The 22384-nt window shown below is 40.3% G+C and overlaps 1 protein-coding gene across 6 annotated transcripts in view; it reads left to right on the top strand.

The window, feature by feature from the left end:
- Positions 1 to 22384, top strand: part of vps13b (vacuolar protein sorting 13 homolog B) — a 396480-nt gene that overhangs the window by 195417 nt on the left and 178679 nt on the right. For all 6 annotated transcript variants that reach the window (XM_084725927.1, XM_084725925.1, XM_084725926.1 and 3 more), the window contains exons 24-27: positions 3172 to 3389; positions 9275 to 9478; positions 15381 to 15552; positions 19417 to 19531. In XM_084725927.1, coding sequence (XP_084582053.1) covers positions 3172 to 3389; positions 9275 to 9478; positions 15381 to 15552; positions 19417 to 19531 — 709 coding nt within the window. The remainder of the gene's footprint in view (positions 1 to 3171; positions 3390 to 9274; positions 9479 to 15380; positions 15553 to 19416; positions 19532 to 22384) is intronic.

Raw genomic sequence — 22384 nt, 5'->3', positions numbered from 1 at the left:
AATAGTAATAGGCTACATAATGTGAATTCATCATCATTATGGCCTTTTCAACACTGAGCAAACCTTTGACCCACTACTACTCATTTACCATGACAAAAGACAAACAAACTTAAGTAGAGCGACTTTGAGAGATAGATCTTGCACATGTGGTGTGCACACCTGGTAGAGTTGACATAAGCAACACTTAGACGGCTGAGCAGTGTTTTCTCTTTGGAAGAAGAAAAGAGAGGGGGCCACCCTCCTTTTTTTTACTCTCAACTCTTCAATGACATCAGCATTGGGCATACAGATTTCAAAAAATGGAGGAGAAAGAAAAACGACAGCAAAAACAGTGACATCAGCAGTCTTGTCAATGTTGCCGTTAAAATTAACAACCCATGCTTTTAGTAATTCATTCCTACCCTTCGAAAAGCTCTTCATCTCTCATTTTCAATGCTCTGGATCAAAGCGTTGTGCCCACGGTGCATGGGAAATGTGCTCTTCATGGCCCTGTGCTAGTGAACAAGTTCCCCTTCTCTGTAAGATGGTTCTACCAGAGTTGGCAAGCTAATAAGTTCAAACTCTGCTGTTGTGGCATCTAGTTTCAGACTCACAGTGTAGAAAACACCCTAACTATACAATGTGTTTTGATGGGATCTTCTGTCTGCTAATTGGGTGTAGAATGTTGTCTTTGAGACTAGATACTACTTCTCAGTGCATCTACTTTTCATGAAGTGTTCTCATCCCATTTATGAGAATTGGCTTGGGTTAAAGGGATTGTTTTGATTTTTTGAAATGGGTGAATATGAGATACTCATCCATAGTCAATGTATTAACTACAGCAGAGACTGGTCGATACTCCCCCAGATGAGCAGCAAAGGTGGTTGCTGCTGACCCTGTCCATGACAGTACATTGTTAAGCTTCCTACATGGTACTCCTGCTGCTTCTACAATCCCAATTCTAAAAAAGTTGGGACATTATGTATAATGTAAATAAAAATACACTGCCGGGCCAAAAAAAAAAACGTCACCACCTGGATTTAACTAAGCAAAAAGGTAAGTACCTTCCATTGTATAATTACTGCAGTGATTTCATCTGGCAACAAGTTATTTAACCCTAACTGATGCAGTGAGGAGCTTCTCATTTCTTAAACAACCATGTAGGAAGATGTATCCTGTGGTCGAGGAAAAGATGTTACTCTGTTTCAAAAGGGTCAAATTATTGACCTGCATCAAGCAAAGAAAACAACTGAGGAGATTGATGAAACTACTAAAATTGGGTTAAGAACTGTCCAACACATTATTAAAACCTGGAAGGATAGTGGTGAAACATCATCTTCAAGGAAAAAATGTAGTCGGAAAAAAGTCTTGAATGATCGTGATCGGGGATCAGTTAAACATTTGGTGAAATCAAATCGTAAAAAGTCAACAGTAGAACTCACGGCTGTGTTTAATAGTAAAAGTAAGAACATTTCCAGACACGCAATGTGAAGAGAACTCAAGGGATTGGGACTAAACATCTGTGGAGCCTTAAGAAAACCACTTATCAGTGAGGATAATCGGAAAAAAAGGCTTCAGTTTGCTAGGGAGCATAAAGATTGGACTGTGGAGTGATGGAAAAAGGTCATGTGGTCTGATGAGTCCAGATTTACCGTGTTCCAGAGTATCAGGGTAAGAAGAGAGGCAGATGAAGTGATGCTCCCATCATGCCTAGTGCCTACTGTACAAGCCTGTGGGGGCGGTGTTATGATCTGGTTCCTTCAGTTGCTCAGGTCGAGGTTCAGCAACATTGTGTGGACAAAAAAAATGAGGTCAGCTCACTACCTGAATATACTGAATGAACAGGTTTTACATCAGTGGATTTTGTTCTTCCCTAATGACACGGACATATTCCAAGATGACAATGCCAGGATTGATCGCGCTCAAACTGTGAAAGAGTGGTTCAGGGAGGATGAGACATCATTTTCACACATGGATGGCCTCCACAGAGTCCAGACCTTAACTCCATTGAGAATCTTTGGGATGTGCTGGAGAAAACTTTACACGGCAGCCTGACTATCCCATCATCAATACAAGATCTTGGTGAAAAATTAATGCAACTCTGGACAGAAATAAATATTGTGACATTGCATAAGCTTATTGAAACCATGCCATGGCACTGCATTAAAAACCCAAATAATTGTATAAAAGATACTACATGGACTCTGTTGCATCTACAAATGCAAGTTAAGACTCTACCATGCAAAGAGAAAGACATGTCAACAGCATTGAAAAACGCTGCCAACTTCTCTGGGGCCCAAGCTCATCTGAGATGGACTGATGGAAAGAGCAAAAGTGTGCTGTGGTCTGACGAGTCCACATTTTAGATTGTTTTTGGAAATGCTGGACATTTGGACTTCAACACAACAACAGAGACCTTAGCCAGTTGAGTAGCTTATCAAGCCAGAATGCGAAAGAATTTCACTTTCAAAACTGCAACAATTAGTGTCTCAGTTCTCAAATACTTACTGAGTGTTGTTAAAAGAACAGGTGATGCGTCACAGTGGTAAACATGACCCTGTCCAAACTTTCTTGGAGCATGTTTCAGGCATCAAATTCAGAATAAGTGTCTATTTACATAAAACAATACAGTTAATCAGTCTGAACATAAAATATCTTGTATTTGTACTGTATTCAATTTAATACTGGCAGATTTTTTTTTTCAAATCATTGCATAATGTTTTTATTTTGTTTTACACAACATTTGGAATGGAAGTTGTACAAACAGCAGGCCTGTCTACTGTAGGTAATACACTATGAATGACTATGAACAGGTACCTCATACAACCCCACTTCAAAAAATCTGAACAATCCTCTTAAGAGTAAGGAATAATGTAATTGTCATGTTTTTAATCATGACCTTTGTTGACTGATCCTTCTGATGTTTTAATCCATTGTTTTAATCCATTGTATTTTTTTGTCATGTTTCCAACTCTCTTCTGCATTTTCTTGCATCTCTCTTTGTCTTTTTCTCAATTTCGCAATTACTTGGCTTGTGCTCATTGCTCTCCCTTCTCTCTCATCCTCCCTACTCCTCTTAATCTCTGCCAATGTCTCTCTGTTGCAATTTTCATCCTCTTTCTCCCACCGTTTTATCCCGTTCCCACATTTCTAATGTGTATTTCTTTTTCCTTCTCTCATGTCTATCATCAGGTGATGCCTTCCCATGGACGGTGAGTCTGAGTCAGTTCAGTGTGTATACATTGCTGGGACAGCAGCGAAGCCTGAGCCTGTTGGAACCCATGGGCTGTACCTCCACACTGGCCGTCACATCCCATAAGCTGCAGAGCTGTTCTGAAGGAAGGCACTCCTTTGTAGTCTGCCTCCATGTTGATCTGCAGCCCATCCACGTCAAGTGCTCCAACCCTCAGGTCGGTCAGACAGTCCCGAATCTCACAAAGTAGTCATCAGATTTACAAGTATATTTATACAAATCATCCCATTGTAAACTTTCATGAAACATGAACACACGAACCCTGGCAGGAAGATCCTGCCTCTGCATGATTTTCTGATATAGATTGACTTCAATAAACAAACTGCCTCATCTTTTTACCTAGTATAATTTTCACAAAAATGAAAGTGTAAACAAGAGAGTGTTGCCTTGTTTGTTTTGGTCAAACATTCTGAGGACTCAGTGAAGGAGAGTGGGGAACTGTAAGACTCATCATCATTGTTTTACAGTGTGTTATTATGTTTTAGTGAGAGCCTGATGAATATGGACAGATTGGAAACGGAACATGTTTGTCTCCCAGTTGGGTCCCCGCGTTGTTTTTCATTGTGCTATTATAGTGCTATAATCACATCTACATGTACCATTACACATGTTTTGTTTTTTCACAATTGAATTAGCTGTATTGAATTAGGTTCCCCTGTAAACACTTAATTGGGGTGACCTTTTGAGTGGTCAGACTGTTAAATGTCTCCGACCACAGTGATGAGCCATGGTGATATTGAGGGGAATTGGTACCAGAAACAAACGAAAGGCCTTAATCTGTTAGTGGTGAAAACTTTCCCAGAGATGAGGCGAGCTGGTCGTTTATTGAGGGAAAGTTTCTTTTCTTTCTTCTTCTCTGTTCTCCCTTTCAAATGGAGTGCCTGTGTCTGGCAAGGCTGGGAAGGCTTATTGCGATTATATGATGAGTCATTATTAGTTTTTGGGTCCAATGAAAACTTCTCTTCTTTTCTCTTATTCTTTTCTTCTCTTTCATCACAATCCCTCTCCTCTCTCTTCCCATCTGTTAACCTCCTCTCTCTTTCCTTTCCCTCTTCTGTGTAAATTTCTGACTCGAGGGGGGGTCATAAGCTAATACTGTACCATTTTAAGTCATGCAGCAGCACTTTGAGAGCTGCTGCCAGAGCAACCCCACCCTCTCCAGAACAAAAGAGACCTCACACTACTAACGCCTCTTTTTAATTAGCGTTGCCATTTGTGGGAATGTATATGGGGATGTCAGAGCACTGCACAGTTGCTGTACAATAAGTTGCCACCAACGCAGTTAGATGAGAACACTGTGTGGGAGGAGTCTGGGTGGTAGAGTTACATCGAGAGTTTGAAAATCAATCATTATCACACTGATTTTGAGATATTATTACTCTTAAAGTCAACAAATAAAAGCTTGGCCTCTTAACTTCTCCTGGCATTTAAACTACATTTTTGTGACATTAAATCAGATTTTCCATAATATGCGATGGATTACTTCATGGCACAAACAAAAGTATTTTTAGAAACTGGGGTGAAACGGTCAAGCTTTCAAGCATTTTTGAGCTCTTCCCTTTATAAACTTTATTTCAGATTTTCAGGTATCATGGAATATAGAGTCTCAGTAAATATCAGGGTGCAAGTGCAGTTAAGATAGGAAGTGAAGTGTCTTTGAAAGGGTGAGAGAAATGTTAAGATTAATATAAGGGATAAGCAGTTGTAAAAGAAGGTGAGAGGAGAAAGGGACCAGGCCATGCAAATCACAGTTGCACGCTCACATATGCACACACACATACTAAGTGTGCAGAAAAAATGAAGGAGCAAATACAGGACAATAAAGCTTTGATGTATGTTTCCAACACATTTCATTTTAAGGCAGAACACCCAAGGTGAATTGTCACAACCTGTAACGGAGTAGGACACACACAAACTTGCCTACAAGTTCTAGTCACAGAGTTATTTTGTTTGAGTCACAGTCTGTTCAGCAGCATCATTCCCCTCTTCATTTTAGACATGTCAGAATAATATAATTATACTCAAAGGAGAAACCTGTAATGTATTTACTGTAATAAATCATAAAATAACCATGATATGTCATCAGAGATGAAGGAAACATGTAAAGTCGCTTCTCTGACAACAATGCTGCAGCCATGGAACACCTCTTTAAAACTACTATTCCAGGCTGGAATAACTGTTTTTTTGTTTGCCCGTTTCATGTTAATTAGAGTTTAAATTAATACAGAATGTTCGCTGAATGAGTTAGTGTCTGTTTATGAATTGTAAGAAATATTTAATAATCTTATAGAAGGCATAGATGTTTATAACTGTTAAATTGAGCAATATGGCAATGAGACAGGCAGCTACTTAACTCAGACTCATTTTCAGAGCAGTGGGCTTTTGTTTTCAGCATAACAGGCTTAATTCTACCTCGACAGACAACTGATAGTTATAAACAGTTGATCATCTTGCAGTGTTGGACTCGTCTTTACTTATTATTGTCAATTTACAATGTTGCACTTGTTCTGATCTCCTGTGGCTTTCCTCAAGTCTGGGGAGGAGGGGGGATAGGGAACTAACTTGCTCTAACCATAGATTGTATATTAAACAGGATATCAGTCTATTTAATATACAGTCTTTGGCTTTAATTTGTTATGTTGATGCAGTTGCAGTTTACATTTTGGTCCTTAAGCTGTAAACTAAAGTTAACTTTTAATGGAATTGTGATCACATCAAACTTGTGTGTGCTTGTAGTGCAGTGCTTGCTGTGTGTTGTGTGTGTATGCTGTCTGTGTCAGCCTGAGTTTGTGTGTGTCTGTGTGAATGATTCATGTGGGTGTCAGAAGGATGGGGTCAGTAGCTGCACTTTTACCTTATCAGGACCACCTTGAAATCAGCAGACACACACCACCACAGTTTGCTTTGACCTTTGACACATAACTGTACAGCATTTCAGGAACACTTAGACATACACACATGCATACATATATCTGCACACATGTACACTGTCAGCCACTGCACATACTCAACAATATGTCACATTTGTGAGGTTTCTCTATAAACCGTTCTTAGATAAAGGCACACGAACACTCACCATCTGCATGCTCTCCTGTCTTTCATCTGTGTATTTTTATGAATGACTGTGGAAGCCTCTGTTCAGTCTCCAGTTTGTACTACTGCAGTCGAGCAGGCCTCCTGATCTGCAGATGACAGGTCTTTGGAGAACCGAGCCCTCCAAATGTTCTGCTCACTTCCCCAACTCACGAAATGTGGCATATGTATTGTGAGCTCATGTAAGCATGCAAGTTAGTTAGTGTGTGCCTCTGTGTGTGTGTGTGTGTGTGGCCCAACCTGCCCACTGGCCTGACAGCAGTAGCTGAGCTGAACCAACTGACCCTACTTTCCACTAATCAGGGAGATTATGAGCAGGATGTAGATATAGGATGGAACAAATGGCAGAGGGAAGATAAGAGATGAGGGAAAAGGGTAGAGGGTAGGGTAGAGTGTCTTAAGCACAACGAGGAGGACAAAATGAGATATGAAAACAAATAATGAAGGGATTGAGGTTCTAGAAGAATGCACAAACAAGCCTGCCCTGAAAGTAGGTATAGGGACGGAACCCCAGGCTCTGAGGCCATGTCACAACTCTTCATTTCAGCCCCTTCTCTTCTCTCCTCTACTCTGCATTCTTAACTCTCTTCCCCCACATCTGCTGCTGAGTGCAGTAGGCCTTGTTGTGCTTGGTTGGACTTCCAGGCCCCAGACTCTCAGAAGAAGAAGAGAGCGCGGAGCCGCGGCTCTCCTGTCGGCAGCGCAGTTCGGTCGGGTATGGCAGACAGCTGTTGGCCCTGTCCCTGGACGGCTGCTGGATCGGCGTTAGCAGCTCTTCCTGGACATGTTTGAAATGGCCCAGCTGTAATGTATTGTGCTGCTTTTCATTTGATTTATGCTTATTTATGGAAGGCCTCCCTGTAACGTGTGCGCTAACAGGCGTGCATGTGTGTGAGCGAGCAATAGCAAGTAAAAATGTGTTTGGAGTTGAGAAAGCTATTTTGTGTGTGTGCGCTCATGTGTCTGTGCACCTTTACTTTTGAGGGACCCTCAGTGGTCGGGGCAGGGGGGTGAGGGGTTAGTTGGCTGCAGAAGCAAAGCATTTGAAATCCAGAAATTAGCTCACTGTGAAAGAGCGCTGCTTTTCTCCCTTTCTTTCCCCCTCTCTCTTCTCTCTCTGAAGAACACTGAGTGAATGCATGAATAACTGAAAGCATCACATCACATTCCCCTGCCTTCCCCTCATGTTTTCCACTCTTGTTTTTGGCTTTGTTGTTGTTTAAAGCTCTTTTCATGTGAACACATGATAAATAGTTGAGAACACTTGACGCCGAGCCTTCAGTTTTTCCTAACCGTGGTAAGTTTTGCAGGGGAAATTGATGACACAACTTAACTTTCCTCTGTGGGTGTTTCTTTGGGAGTTTTGTTGTTATGGATAACAAATTTGTACAGTGAGGCACGTGTATGAGCACGCTGTGCCTTTCAAATAATCATCCATCTAACAGAAACATGAACACATAGATTTGACATCACTTTTGTGAAATGAAGCCTCTCTGAATGACAAGTACAACATCTAACAGAGTGCTCAGTTGGAGTGTGAAAGAAATAGGAATGGATAGTGGTCCATTTCTAGCTAATATTTCCTCCTCTCTCTTTGGTTCTCTTTCAACTATAACTAGGTTTTGTGTCACATAACTAAAAGCTGCCAAGCCAAATCATGGTAATGGCCTCAGAAGTCAGAACTACATGAGAACTCCCCAATGTAGCTGTTTGAGTCAGACTTTGGCAAAAATACATTTGAATCTGGTTTCAAATATTAAAACTACTTGTGGTGTGTTAGGGTTATCTTTTAAGGCACTCAGTTGGCACAGTGAACTTAATGTATTAAAAGTGTGCCATTGTCAAAGTTGTGTCTGCTGCTTTCTGTATGAACAGAAATAAATTTATTGACATGACAATCCTACAATATAGTTTTTTCTCATATTAGACTGCACTGCATTACATTAGATCCCAATCAGTAGCTGTGTTTCTGTCAGTGTATTTTTATGTGCATTGCAGAGAAGGTTGATGGAGACCACAAAATAAAATAACAAATTCACAAAAAAGTTCTTATGGTCGTTCAAGGTGGTTTTTTTTTTGGTTTGTTTGTCTTTTTTGTTCTTTTTTTTGCCTTTTTCAACAAAGAAATGCATTTAATGGAAGATGACTTCTCCAAATATGTTGCAATGTAGCGAACATTTAACTCACATGACTGATCAGCTGTTTCCACTCCTCATAGTTCCCATGGCTCTGCAGTATAAACATACAACCATGTCATGTTTCCATCCTGTTTTCTACCTTGTTTTTCATTGTTTGAGATTCAACTGGCGCTCTTTTAATAGCCCTTTTTCACAGCAGCCATATTGATATGAAATTATATGGTAAACACAGGTGCTACCAATGATACTAAAATGTCCCATTTCATTTACTGTAGCAGAGCCTTTCTTCAGTAAGCAAACATGTACAATAGCAGCACTGTTTGAATGGAACAGAACCTTAATTGGTATCATCAGTAACACCTGTGTTTACCCCTTTTTCATGTCAAAATGGCTTCTGTGCAAAAGATCTGTTACATCATCATGTTGTGCCCTCTTCTTCTGCAATGGTATGATGGTTTTCCAACTAGAGAATTGGCACCACCACCTGCATATCTCAATGAATCAACTCCTAATAATGGAATAAAAATAGTGGATGGAAACAAGCAGTCATTCGCACTTTCTTTTGTCAATAAACTCCAAATTCAATAACAATTTGCAAAACATTTGTATGGGAACAACTAGTGTGAAGTGTGTGATTAATTTTTTTGTATTAGGTTTTGTTTTGAAGAACACAAATAGCCTCAATGATACATATGTGCCAACTGGGCACAAAAATACTGTGAAGTAAGTAATCCCTCCAAAATACTGTGTCTTGCATTGCAACTGAAGCTTCTCTGTTTTTCTCTTCTTCTCTGTTTCTGTCGCTCTCCAGGTCCAGCTGTTGTACGAGCTCCTCCTCAGCTGGAGTTCTACATGGGCTCGTCTCCAGAGGCATGGCATCTTGCGTCAGACCTCTAGCATCCCAGAACCCCCCGCTGGTGCTGCTCCGTCCTCTCCCGTGCGCAGCAGTGCTGGCACCGCCCTACCAGACACCAGCACCTGCAGCCCCTCTGCAGATTTTGGCTCCCCCACAGAGGTTTGTGTTTCTCTCAGCTACACATTTCATTTTCTTAGTTCAGTGGGTTTGTTTTGTTTTTTTCTTTTTTCTCATAAAAAACCCTTTCACTGCCACCAATACATTATAGAATGGGACTTAATTTATTTTACACTGACTTGCTATAGTGATAAGGTTCACTATTTCATTCAGTCAGTAAATTGTATACTTCATTTTACTGCTGCATACTACACAACTATCACACTACACAGCTAAGTATCAGAACATTTTTGTAATTTAGCAAGTGTGTTTTTCTTGCATCACTCCTTTAAATTTTGTGTGCTTTGATTAATAAGAGGCTTAATGACTACACCCTGCCAACACCCAACTATAACCCACCCAACTATAAGCTTTTTTCTAATCGTAGGTTCTATGAGTCATGCAATAACACATGCTATGTACAGCTTTGTTGTATACATAATTCTGCTTCTGATGTATGATTTTAAGTGCAAATATTGCATTTTTTTATTGTCATGAGTAGTTGAGTCAGTGCTAACACATGCAGTTTGTCTAAAAAAAATCTGTTTTGTTTAGGAAGAATTTTCACAGCTGGAAAAATCTCATCAGTGCTTGTGTTTCTTTCATTATTTTTTCTTACCCAGAACAGACACTCCAGATAGGCTGTGAGCTCTGTTTAATTCGTGTAAGCTGGGGCTTGATTGAGTATAAACGTGCCTCTTAATTTGGGGAAAACAATAACCTGTATTTACATTTTTTTGCTCAGATAAAATATCAAACCCTGAGAATGAAGCATGAAGTGTAGCAGTGCGTGCAGGCATTTGCAAAGCCAGTGGAAAAATTACAGTCAGGGTTTTTTGGGGAAACAACAAATGTTGAGTGTTATTTTTCCCTTCGTCCCTAGATGATGCTTATAGGCTTAGATAATGCAGCAGGAGTTTTTTCTCCTGCCTAGTACAGTAGCAGTATCAACAACTAGCTGGGGGTCTGTGGCCTTGGGGCCTCAGCCACCAGTGCTTTGTGTAATATGTATATGTATGTTTGTGTGAAGTAGGATGCATAAAAATGATTGTGCTGATGAGCCTTTCTGTGGAAACTAGCCCAGGATTTAATGCTCTTTGACCACCAGGGCCCTGTCAGCAATGTGGGGCCCCTGGGATCACAGCACAACCATCCTACCGCCCTGAAAGGCAATAAAGTGTGTCTGTGTGAGTATATATGCATGAAAAAAGTGTTTCATATGTCGATGTGCATCTGTGTCTGTATTTGTTTCTATGTGTTCTTGCGTCATTTGTGGACCTACAGAAGTGGCAGCAGTTCAGTATAGCTGTGGAGGCCCTTTGGTATGGTGCGTCTATAACAAGGCCACAGAGGCCCCTGACAGCCCACTTGTCACTGTTTACCTAAGTACAAACACTGGTAGAAGTGTTTAGTCCTCTGGGAGGCTGGGTGATTGAGCAAGAATGTAGGAGCTGTTTTGATAAGTCTCAGCAGTAGTGGCAGCAGTCTCTCCCCAAAAAGCCCACTCCCCACCCACTTCTTTGGGCTTCTCGTTCCTCAGCTACATTCACGCTACACCCCCAAAACCTCCTTGACCTGTAACCCCTTTCCAACCATTTCTCTGCCCTCAGCTATTGAGTTGCCACAATATTCTGTGACATTTTCCTAGACATGTGTATTACTAGTATTTATTCAACAGGGTTTGCCTTTAGTCTGTTTTCTCTGTGCCTTTCATGGCCCTCTATTCATCGTATATTTTATTTCTCATTCCTCTCACTTTGATCAACTCTAATCAACATGACCCATGGCACCAAATTTTGATCCTGACTATAGCCTAAAAAGTTCTTTCCTGAAGTCCATAAAGTTTGCCCAACAGCAGCTGCAACCCCCAAAAAACAAAGATTCCTCTAGATGTACCAGCAACATTAAGCGTTAGCAACAATAACCACCCGTGATAATGACTGCCAGTATTAATTATAGAATTCATATTTAAAAAATATTTCTTTTGGGGTTTTACAGTTAAAACAAACATCACATCAATAAAATGGTCACTCTTGGCAGCAAATACAGTAAACCATCAGATAAATAGGTGGGCTCTTAAAACATAGTAATTAAAAGAAAGGGTGATGAAGATGGAGATGTTATAGTAATTACAATGTACAAAAAACTTGAAGATCACAAGGGCTACTATACTTTATAATCTTATTCCAGTTGCCCTGCCCCCACCCCAGTCTTTGGCTTTATTGATAATTACCAATTATTTCAGAGTTCATACTTGTTCATTCATTTTCAGAAATTCCCAGCTTTCTTTTTGTAATGTATGTTTGCTTGTCCATAGCAATGCATGTTGATAGGTCCTTAATATATTGATTCATACTTGGTATGATCACTTCTTTCATCATATAGCTATTACTCTCTCAGTTTATAAGAGACACAAGTCTATTAGTACACAATCAGTCTTTCTTGAAATAAAACCACTTTGATAAATACACAGGATGCACAACTTTGGGGAACACGAGATTTTCTGTTATCTGGCTAACCATGTCAAGAACCTGCTTCCAAAAACTTTTGACCAAATTACATTCCTGTAAGCAGTGAACAAGTATTCCTTTAGTATTGTTACATTTGAAGTGTGTGTCTAGCATATTGGGATTGAAATTATGTAATTTTGATGATGATATATATGTTCTTAGAATTCATAATAGAAGTTAATAGGAATTTATGTCAGAGCATGGTGGAAACAATTACTTGCTGTCACATGCCAAGTTCTGTTTTTTGCTTTTTCCACCTCTGTAATTCTTTCTGCCTCTTCTCCATCTATTCTTTATTCCATCTCTTCCATTTCCTTTTCTTCCCCTCTCTGTCTGCAGGTTTATCCTGCCTCTATCATTTCCTTTTGAACTTTTTCTTTCACTAATTCATTCCTTGTAGCCTTTTAACTTTTCTTCATTCTTCTACCTGTCCCTACAGTATTATCTCTTTCCATTCTTCTTTCATAATCCGCATTTTCCTCCATCTTTCTCTGACACCTCCCAGCCTGCTGTTGTCTTCCAATGTTTGGGTCTCTCTGATGAGCAAAGACAAACTCTGCAAAGAAAATAAACCCGGATCCTCAGCCCGTTTATAGCGCAGAGGCCCAGGAATTAAACTGTATACTTTACAGCTTGGCTTGTGGAGGTGTGGGAAAATAGCTCCCTCTCTGTGTGTTGTGTATCTGTGTGTGTGTGTGTGTGTGTGTGTGTGTGTGTGTGTGTGTGTGTGTGTGTGTGTGTGTGTGTGTGTGTGTCTGTGTCTGTGTGTGTGTCTGTGTGTGTGTGTCTGTGTGTGTGTCTGTGTGTCTGTGTGTGTTTGGGGCCCCAATCTGCAAGCTCAGGAACGTGGCAGAGCCCACCTCTACCAGCACCACACCACCACATGTGTTCCTCAAGGCCTCACCTTGATATGAAGAGGAGGAGTGGTTTTCCTGTACTCATACAAACAGGCACTTTTGAAAGTTATTAGTGATTTTAACTTAACTTTTACAGTTTTTTTTCCTCTTATACTTTATTTTTTTTTCTTCATTCTTTTTCTTATTCTCTTTTGGGTTTTTCAATTGATCTAAAATTCCAGGTATGCATACACATATATATATATATTTTTTTTTTACAAAATTTAAATACACTGGGTTTTGACGCAGTTGTGCAACAGTTAAAATCAAATGCTTATTTTATTTTTTGGGGGTTTTTTTCTCATTTGAAACTATTCACAAATGGCAAGAATCCTCAATTGAAAGTCCAAAAATATGTTATATTTAAAACAATTTTTAATTCCAAAATAAATGCAGGGCTGTCAGTCTGTTTATAGTTTCTCTTTCTTCTGACCCTGGTGAAATCAGCTTGTAAGAGACTGAGTTTTTAAATGACAGCAGCGGTTCTGGCTGGGAAGCAGGAGTAGTCGGGTGTCCGATGCTCCAGCGTAACCACGCTGCAGTACACAGTGGTCTGAGCTTCCCACAGCGCCAGCGGCTGGCTCCTGTTTCCACACATGACATTACAGAGCCTAATCCTACTGACTGGCCAGAACTGTAAACTAAATAGTCCTAACCACACACACACACACACACACACACACACACACACACACACACACAAAGTGCTGTGTTTTGACTCCAGCTCAACAATAATTAGTCCCCAAATGGCAGTTGACACTAGAATATCTCTCATTGAGACTGACTGAACAGCATTACTACTGCGCCCATATTACTCACTGCCAGTCACAGTTGTTACACACACATAGACACACACCTTGACTGTTTGGTTCCATGGAAACACGAAATGACACTTCTAGACACTTGATCGGAATAAATACTAGTTCTGCAGGAATTAAGTGATTCACTGTTATTTTTGTGGTATTTTTTCTTATATCTACAGCAATTAAGATCATCCTCATTCGATTTCATTTCATTTTCACTTCATTCCATCATTGAGGGATATGAAACTATATATTGTAATGTTACACTCTGTGCATACACAGTAAGTTAGATATAATTTAGGACTGTGTTTCCCATGCCTGCAGAGGTTTGCAGCCCCAGTTCACGGTTTTGTTTCTACTGCTTTCCTGTGTTTATTTTTTATCTGGTTTTAAACCTTAAAAACGTACCCAGGTTTCACACACTTTTCTTATTCTAAAAGCTAATGCTTCCCATTGAGCACATGCTTCTCATCAGTTCCTAGTGGTCCCCATAAACTGTAATGTTGAATCTATTTTTGAATTGGCATAATCCTTAATTTATTTATATAATTGTCATCCGTTGTTATTGAGCTCTGCTGTCAGCCGCCCTCAACTGCGCGATTAAATTAAATTTGCAAATTAGCGTGGGGCCCTCATCCCTCCGCCCAGCTGTAGACCAGGGACATAGTTTCCTCATCTGGATCCTCTTTAAGACACTGTAATCAGTCCAGCAGCTGTGGGCTTTCTAATTGAGATGGTTGATAACCTCCTCACCAACCACAGCCAGGCTCGATAACCATGACACAATCTGTCATTACCATACTGTGATGGGAGAAGCTGTGGAAAAAGTGAAATCCTGCCATGCCAGTGCTGCAAATTGCCATATTGTTTGTTTGCAGGCTTTTCACTTCCCGAGTCAGCCGCATAGATACATGTTTGGAGAACAGACTTACCAGGAAGAGAACGAGGGAAATAAAAAAAAATGTCCCCAGTGCTGTCATCCTCGGTGCTTTGCCAAACCCCTCAGTAATGAGATGAGAGCTCACAGAAGGCAGCCTCCTCCGCCGCATCCTGCCTTCCTCTCCACCTCACCCCCCTCACCTCCGCCCCCGCCTCCGGTTCTTCACTTCCCATTCTCTCCCAGGCTGTAAGACGTGTGTGTCCTGGCGCACTTGAGTGAAAGCAGGCCATGTGGGTGCTGGTGGCTTAGTTTGGGGTTAACACCAGTGACAGCTCCACACAATGGTCCCCCCACATGGAGTTCTGCTCACCAGACACTGATGTCATCTAGACACCAAAAGGCTCGAAAGTCGGTGGTTGCTTTGTTATGGCGACGTGCACAGCGACAACACTTTCAAAGATACGTACACACATTTATCCAACACATGGTTGGATAGACAGACAAACAAACAGCAACACAATCATTAGAGTTTTAAGGTACATTTTGTACTTGTGCATATGTTCTTTCAAAAAATGTCATTTCTTTTTTTGGTCTATTTGACTGTTGTATCCAATTTTACTAAAATGTGAAGTATTAACTTATTGAAAAGGACATTTTTGTGCCCTCAAGTTTTAGATTTATTGAAAAAAATCTTTGTTAAATGTTGAATGGTGTCTCAGTCTTCAAGCTCAGATGGTAGTGCCAAGTTTTGCATCAGATCATGCTTTGTTGCCATCTTACCAGCCCTGATTGAGCAGATCCTCTTTTACTCCCTAGGGTGACTCTGTGCCTGCTGGAGACGATGGTCCTTTTGCTGACACAGTCACTCTGGAGCAGAAAACTAGCAGCATCGGTGGAACCAGCGGGAAGGTCAGCCTTTGGATGCAGTGGATGTTACCCAAGGTCACAGTTAAACTGTTTGCTCCTGACCCAACTGCCAAAAAAACAGGTACTCCAAGCATGGTATAATACTTACTGTTCTTTTTTTCCGAATTAAGTGAATTTTAGAACATTTTCCATTCTCTGTTGCTCTTTGAAAAAACACAGTAGTGTTCAAACGTATGCAGAGCGAGTTAATGATTTCTTGCTCTGAACATGATGTGGTAAGTCTCCATGCCTTATGTTCTTGGTAGAAGCAACAGAAGTATGGGAAAATAAAAACAACAAGATCTTGGATGTCTTGTTTGATATTGATATGGTGCAGACAACCATGGAAAAAACAAAGGCACTATTTCCTCTGGAGAAATAATAGTATGACAAATGCTCAGAATGATCAGTCTGGACCCTATATATATGCCAAAAAAATGTGCAATTACAATTAGGCATCATAACTGTAATTAACATAAAGTGAAAATATATCCAATTCTGAGAAAAGCCAATGATTACTAGTAAGCAATAATGTTCAACAAATTGAGAAAATATGTACATCCATGCCCCAAAATGTATGAAAACAACTTCACATTCATTTTATACAAGAAGAAATATACGAAAAGACTATATTCATGTGTATTTACAATGAAGGAACAAATTGCTGTGCTTTTGTCGACACCTCTGCACCATTTTATATTAAGCAAGACTTCCTGGCCATCAGAGGCATGCAGCACTTCAGTTTCCCATTATGAATTAGAAGTGTGGAATGATTGAAGAACTGGGTAGATAGCCTGGGCAGTGACATTGATTCAGATTTGAGTGCTGATGAATCTGTTTAATAAGACAATGGAAAAATTTAATCCAAATTTACCAGGGTGCAGCGTGAAAGTAGTATTAGGGCCAGACATAAGGCTGTTTAGACAGTTCAATTTTAGACCCAGGAGACTGAGAATGGTTTAGGTCAGTTTACTGTCATTTGTATAATGCACCATCATGTGTCAGCGTCTAACACTTTATAATAACTTCATCTTTGTTTAATCTCACAATAATATTGACACACATTCTTACACAGCTGTGTGTATTATTGTGCAGATAATAATAATGCAGGTAAATAAATAGCCTAAGTAAACAAACAGCACTGATCCATAGCACATATTAATTTAAAGATCTAAAAGGAATATTAAATGATGATTAAAATCAACATCAGAAAGAATACTACTAATAATCAGCTATTTAAAACAGTTTACAGACCTAGACAAATGCTTACAGCTGTTGAGACTGTTCTTAAATAAGTGTTTGTGTGGACATTTGTATCACTCAGTTTGACAGCTGATACAGCTGGTATCAGCTCGTCATCAGTAACTGTTGTCGCTTCAAACTGACACTAAAAACAACAGAGAATTTTTCATTTCACAGCTTTGTCTCCTCTGTCCTCGCGTCTCTTCCTAGCATCTCTCTCTCATGTTCTCACTGGGTGGAGCTAAGACACGAGGGGAGGAAGCGAGCAGAGGAGACAAGGAAAAGAATTTACCAAATGAAAAGTACCCACAGACAGAGAACAAAACATGAAACAATAGGGAGGTTAAGCAACAGGAAGTACAAGGAGAAGGAGAGACAAAGCTAAAACCCTAACAAAGAGGAATTTACATTTCGAAAATTAAGGCAAAATGGTATTTCAACTTTATTCTCAGCATTTCAATTTTAATCTCAAAATGCAAAGGAAAAATCATATATATTCCTCCTGATTTTTTTTCATATGCCTGGCACTAATACTGAAAGTCAGACTTTATTCTCATCATTTTAACTTTATTTTTGAAATGCTACACTAATTCTCTTTTTTTCCCTTATACCTGGCCCTAATACTCTTCCATAGTGAAGGAGTGTAGGCAGCCATTCAGAGTTTATTCACAGAATTTTGCAGAAATAGAATATAATATTCAAGTTTGTTTTCATTAGTGTATAATCACCTGAAAATAAGAATCATTCTGTTTTCATTACCTTAGAATGAGCCGTTTATATCTGTAAAGGTTGTGGGTCCTCTTCTTTTTCTACATTAGACCAGAACCAACAAACTAAACAGTAGCTCTAGATAACAGTATTTTGCTTTGTTTCATGACAATCATAGGTTCTCTTGTATGCTTGGAAGAGGACAGTGAGACAAGGTGTTTGCATTCAGCAAGCTCACTGCTAGATACCACTTAATCCTACACACTGGTCGTTTAAAGTGTTGAACTCTTTTTCTCATTCCAATGTTGAGCGCTCAAGAGAGAAAAGCAGCTGGAGAGAATGAGGGACAGAGGGAGAAGACAAATAAATAAATGGGTGATGAATCCCAAGCGAACCGCCTCTTGTCCCCTTTAGATTTACTGGGGCGATGAAAGGCTAGATTTACCTTTAATTGGTGGCTGTAATATTTAGCATCTGCCAACCAGATCGCCCAGCTTAAGGTCTTTTCTAGTGGAAACGGAATGTTTTGGAGGACATCACAGAGATGGTTTGACTTAGAGACATCCTAAATAGGCATTACTTTGGATTTGGGCTTAATATGTGCCATCTGAGTTGCGAGATGAACTTACCACTGGATTTTCTGTGTGCACCACATTAAGCATGTTATTGAAAACAAGAACTGTGTGTATGCAATATATTAGATGCCTAATATCACAAGTACATTCTTGGAGATAAGTTAGCCACAGATATGGCTGCAGACAATCTGCTATGATGTAATATGTTTTTCAACTGCAAAAGGAAATAGGATTCTTGTCTCTCCAGAGAAATGGAAAAACAGCCATCCAGACGTATTGGTTCTTGGGTATAATGTTATGCTATTATGTGTTGGAAGATTAGAGGTAGAAAATCAAGCATGAGTCTCTAGAGGCTCTGCTAAAGGCACAAATCAGTGATACACTTTCCTTCTTTCAAGATGAGCCATTTAAGACGACAGGACTAAGGCTTTCCAGGACTCTCACAGGGTGGGTTTAGAAAACTCATACATCAATATCAACACCGTGTTTGGAGACTATGAGTTTCTGAGTATCGAACAACTTGGGAGAGTTCTTTCCACACAGTATCCACAATAAAGCTGACAAGCCTTGTGTTTCAATTTTAATAAGCCATTAGGAACCTCTGCGTTTCTCCGAATCACCGCAAGGCAACAGTACAACAACAACCATAGTTTCACATGCATGAAGTCCATTTTCCCAAGCTAGCCTGTGATTGTGGGACTTTCTCTGTGGAAACAATGAGAGAGAACCAACAGTTAAGCTCACAGGCTCGGTTCAATACAAAGTTAATCAGTCCTTCTATGAAGCTTACTCACTTTGCCTGCAGTGGGTGGGTTTATATTCACACAAGGTGCACTGAGGCACGCACATACATTTTAATGAATACACACGCATAGGAGTCTACATCAACATTCAGTATTGTGTAAACACACTCAGGCGCACACACACACACACTCTGCTCATTATGTCCGGCTGACGGATATCTTATTCATGCTTTGCTTCTTACCCACCCATTAAAGTATGACTTCTTCAGGCAGCCAGTCAGTGTGTATGGCTTTGCACACACAGACTCCTGCCTTAATCAGTCTCAAAAACACTCTCTGTGTCCACTGTGCAGGAACTGACCACAGCAGTTGGATCAGGACCAGGCAAGACCTGGAGAGGGTTAGCTACAGTGCAGGTCCTGGCCCACAGAAATAAAGTTCACACACACACAGATGAAACATCCTCTGTTGAGGTCTGAGTTCAGCTGTATTGTCTGTTTTCCAAGGACAGTGGTGTCCATACAGCATACCAAAACAAAACCAGAGGGAGAAAGTCTGACATTCACAGTGATTGATACATATTTAAGCTGCCTACATGAATACATCTTTCCACTGTGACTCACTTAATAATCTTAAAATCCAAAAAACACTCTGCTGTTTTTTTTGTGCGTCTGACAGAGATCTGTGTCATCAGTGAACTAGAAGACCTGAGTGCCTCAGTAGATGTCCAGGACGTTTATACGAAGATCAAATGTAAAGTTGGCAGCTTCAACATCGACCACTACAGATGCAGGTACAGTACATCTTATACATGTTAACACATATACAGTATTCATCCACTTTTTGGGGTAATCTTTTAAGACTGCAAGCAGAAATGTCATGCTGCTAAAAGTTTGAGGACAGTATCTCTATCCACCAGGCAGGTCTGGGTATCGTTGCTTTTATCGTTGCTTTCTATTCTACTCTATTTCAGTATTAAGGAGTATTAAAACTTCTTCAGTCAAACGATACCTCTACCTGATCCTTCTTGTACCCAGATCAAAAAAAAAAAAGAATCTGTATGGTTGCAAGCTTCTTTGGTGTGTGATTGGCCCACTACAGCAGCAGCTACATCCAGTATAGTCTGTGGTGTGGTGAAGCTGAGCGTGGTGTACATGATGGACTTCTGTGTACTGAGATACCACAAAAACATTGTGGCATCTGAAAAAAATAAATGCAGAAAGATATAATGGATATCAAATTAAGTACTCTGTTTCTATTGGTATCACTTGAAGGGTACTGATAAAAAATTAGCACAAGCCCCCAAGCCAAATGCTGGTAGAATATGCAAGTGGCTGGTAGATTTTCTCAACTCAAAAAAGCAATGGTATTTTTTAACAGTTGTCACCATACCAGAATTTTAAACTTTTTAAACAAAACCCAGTATTAAAAAAACAAAAAAACAATACTTAATACCTCTTTCGATATCATGACAAAAAGAAAAAAGTCCTAGGCACTCAAAATGGTCTTTTTTTTAATTAACAACCTGCGCGCAGTGCTGGTGAAGAAAAAGTTACTGAACACTGTTTGGTTTTACTGAAAGCCAAATTTCAGGCAGGATAATAAGGACTGAACTGAGGTCTTGAATAAGCACTTGATCTTTTTTTTTTATTATTTTTTTTTTTATTAGAGATTTGGTAGTTTTGATACTATAATAAGTGGATACTGTATTGTATTAAACATGTAGTATTGAACTCAATATTGATACTTTTGTCCACCTTATGTGTTTATTGGCTGGTATAATTTGAACATCCACTAGCAGTGGATAATAAAGTTAATTTTGCACCATGCCCCCACCCACACACACTTGTTCTCTCACAGTCTCGGAGTCTAAACACACACTTCCCACCAATACCACTAACACTTTGTCTGTTCCCACTTCTGCTCATATGGGTGATTTTTCGGATTATCACCTCAGCGTCATCGTCTTTCCAGACAGCTGTTGCGGCAGTGGCCACAGACAGGCAGGCAGACAGACAGACAGACAGACAGACGCACTAGACGGACGGGTTGAATGGGCTCTGGGCTGTCCCAGCTCTGACTCACAAGGCAGAGGAGTTCAGTCAGTCCGTCAGTCATTTTCTCTGAGCCTGCGGTGTCTGAATCGATTCACAGAAACATTAACACGTTGTTAGGGGAGGAAAACCACTGGGCGATGTTCCACTGCATCCTTATGGTAATCTCTCCCCACGTCAAGTTCCAGTCAAAATGGGGTAATTTAGCTTTGGGCCATGAAATTATGAAAGCACGTACTGCAGCATGGTGAAACTGAAGCTGTGACTAAAGGTTTTTCTTTCTCCCCTATATACTCATTCTTCCCATCAATTAAAGAGGGCCTCATTTTCGATATCTGTATCCTTATTTTTTCCTTTATTTCTTCCATCTTGCCTTGATCACATTCCTCCGTGATGGAATCAGCAGCTCTGAGTGTGTGCTGTGTACGTGCCTGAGGTCTTGCTCTGTTGGGATGAGACCACTTAGCAGGAGGCAATTCCCCCTGTCTCTGTCTGAGGAGATAATGAAACAGTGATCCATAACACTCCAGCATGTTGCATCCAGCAAAACCAGAGCATGTTTGCAGGTCTGTGTGCCTACGTGCCTGAGTAAATATGTTCCTCTAAGTGCCTCCTTCTCTGATCGAGCCAGACAGTGAAAGGGAGATGGACCGTCTCAGGCCCTGGCCTGCGCCTGTATTGAACCCCATCATTAACAATCAATGCTCTCACCACTGACTTAATAATAGATATTGATTTTGATTTGCCAGATTTTAAAATCACCTTAGCCGTGTCCTCTGCAGGTCAAAGAATGACTGAGGGGATCGTCTTGGCTTTGAACCTGACTGTTTAGCAAGCTTCTAGCAGACCTCCCTGTTCCGTTGTAGTCAGATGATTTATATTCTGTCAGGCCGCATGTGTTACATACAGTATGGAGTATCAACCCGAGCCAGGACAATGTCAGTGGTTTAGACAGTTTTAGAGCGTGAAGGTGTCGTGGGTCATTATATCACACTGCTCTGCTTTCCACAGGTGTGTGTCCAATTGCTTCTGAGACCGAGCCAACCTTAATCTTTTTAGTAGACCTCTATGCCTTCCTAAGTAGATAATGGGTCAATTTTCTCATTTCTAGGTTATTTCAGTTTAATGTGCATTTAACAACATGGTCTCAACACACTTTACACCGACCAGAATTCTGGCAGGCAGAAGCACTCTATCATCCAAGCCAGGTTACAGTCATGGCTGTTTAGGACACGGTGGAGGACCTCCGGGCTCCTGGCGCACTCTAATCTGTATCATCCATATATACAAGAAAATCCGCAGGAGATGGAGTCCATATTAATCATTCTGAACAGATAATTGTTAGGTATTTCTTCACCCAGCCCAGGTTATTTGTGTGCATTGGGTCACATTAAATCAAGCTTGACAGAGAAAATGTCTCATCTGGCCTAAGCTATCTCACTGCTGGAAAATGAATGGAAAGTTAGATTGGTCAGGCAAATTTGGGAGGTGAATTAATAATTGAATCCCTGATAGTATCAAAATTGGTGGAGGGTGTGAAAGGGTGGAGGAGGGAAGGAAAATGACGAGAGCAAGTCGCCAGGGAATATAGA

Source organism: Lutjanus erythropterus, chromosome 9 (assembly GCF_056507025.1).
Source record: "Lutjanus erythropterus isolate fLutEry1 chromosome 9, fLutEry1.hap2, whole genome shotgun sequence".
In the NCBI taxonomy this organism is placed as follows: Eukaryota; Metazoa; Chordata; class Actinopteri; order Lutjaniformes; family Lutjanidae; genus Lutjanus; species Lutjanus erythropterus.
This window is presented reverse-complemented; position numbering and strand designations above follow the sequence as displayed.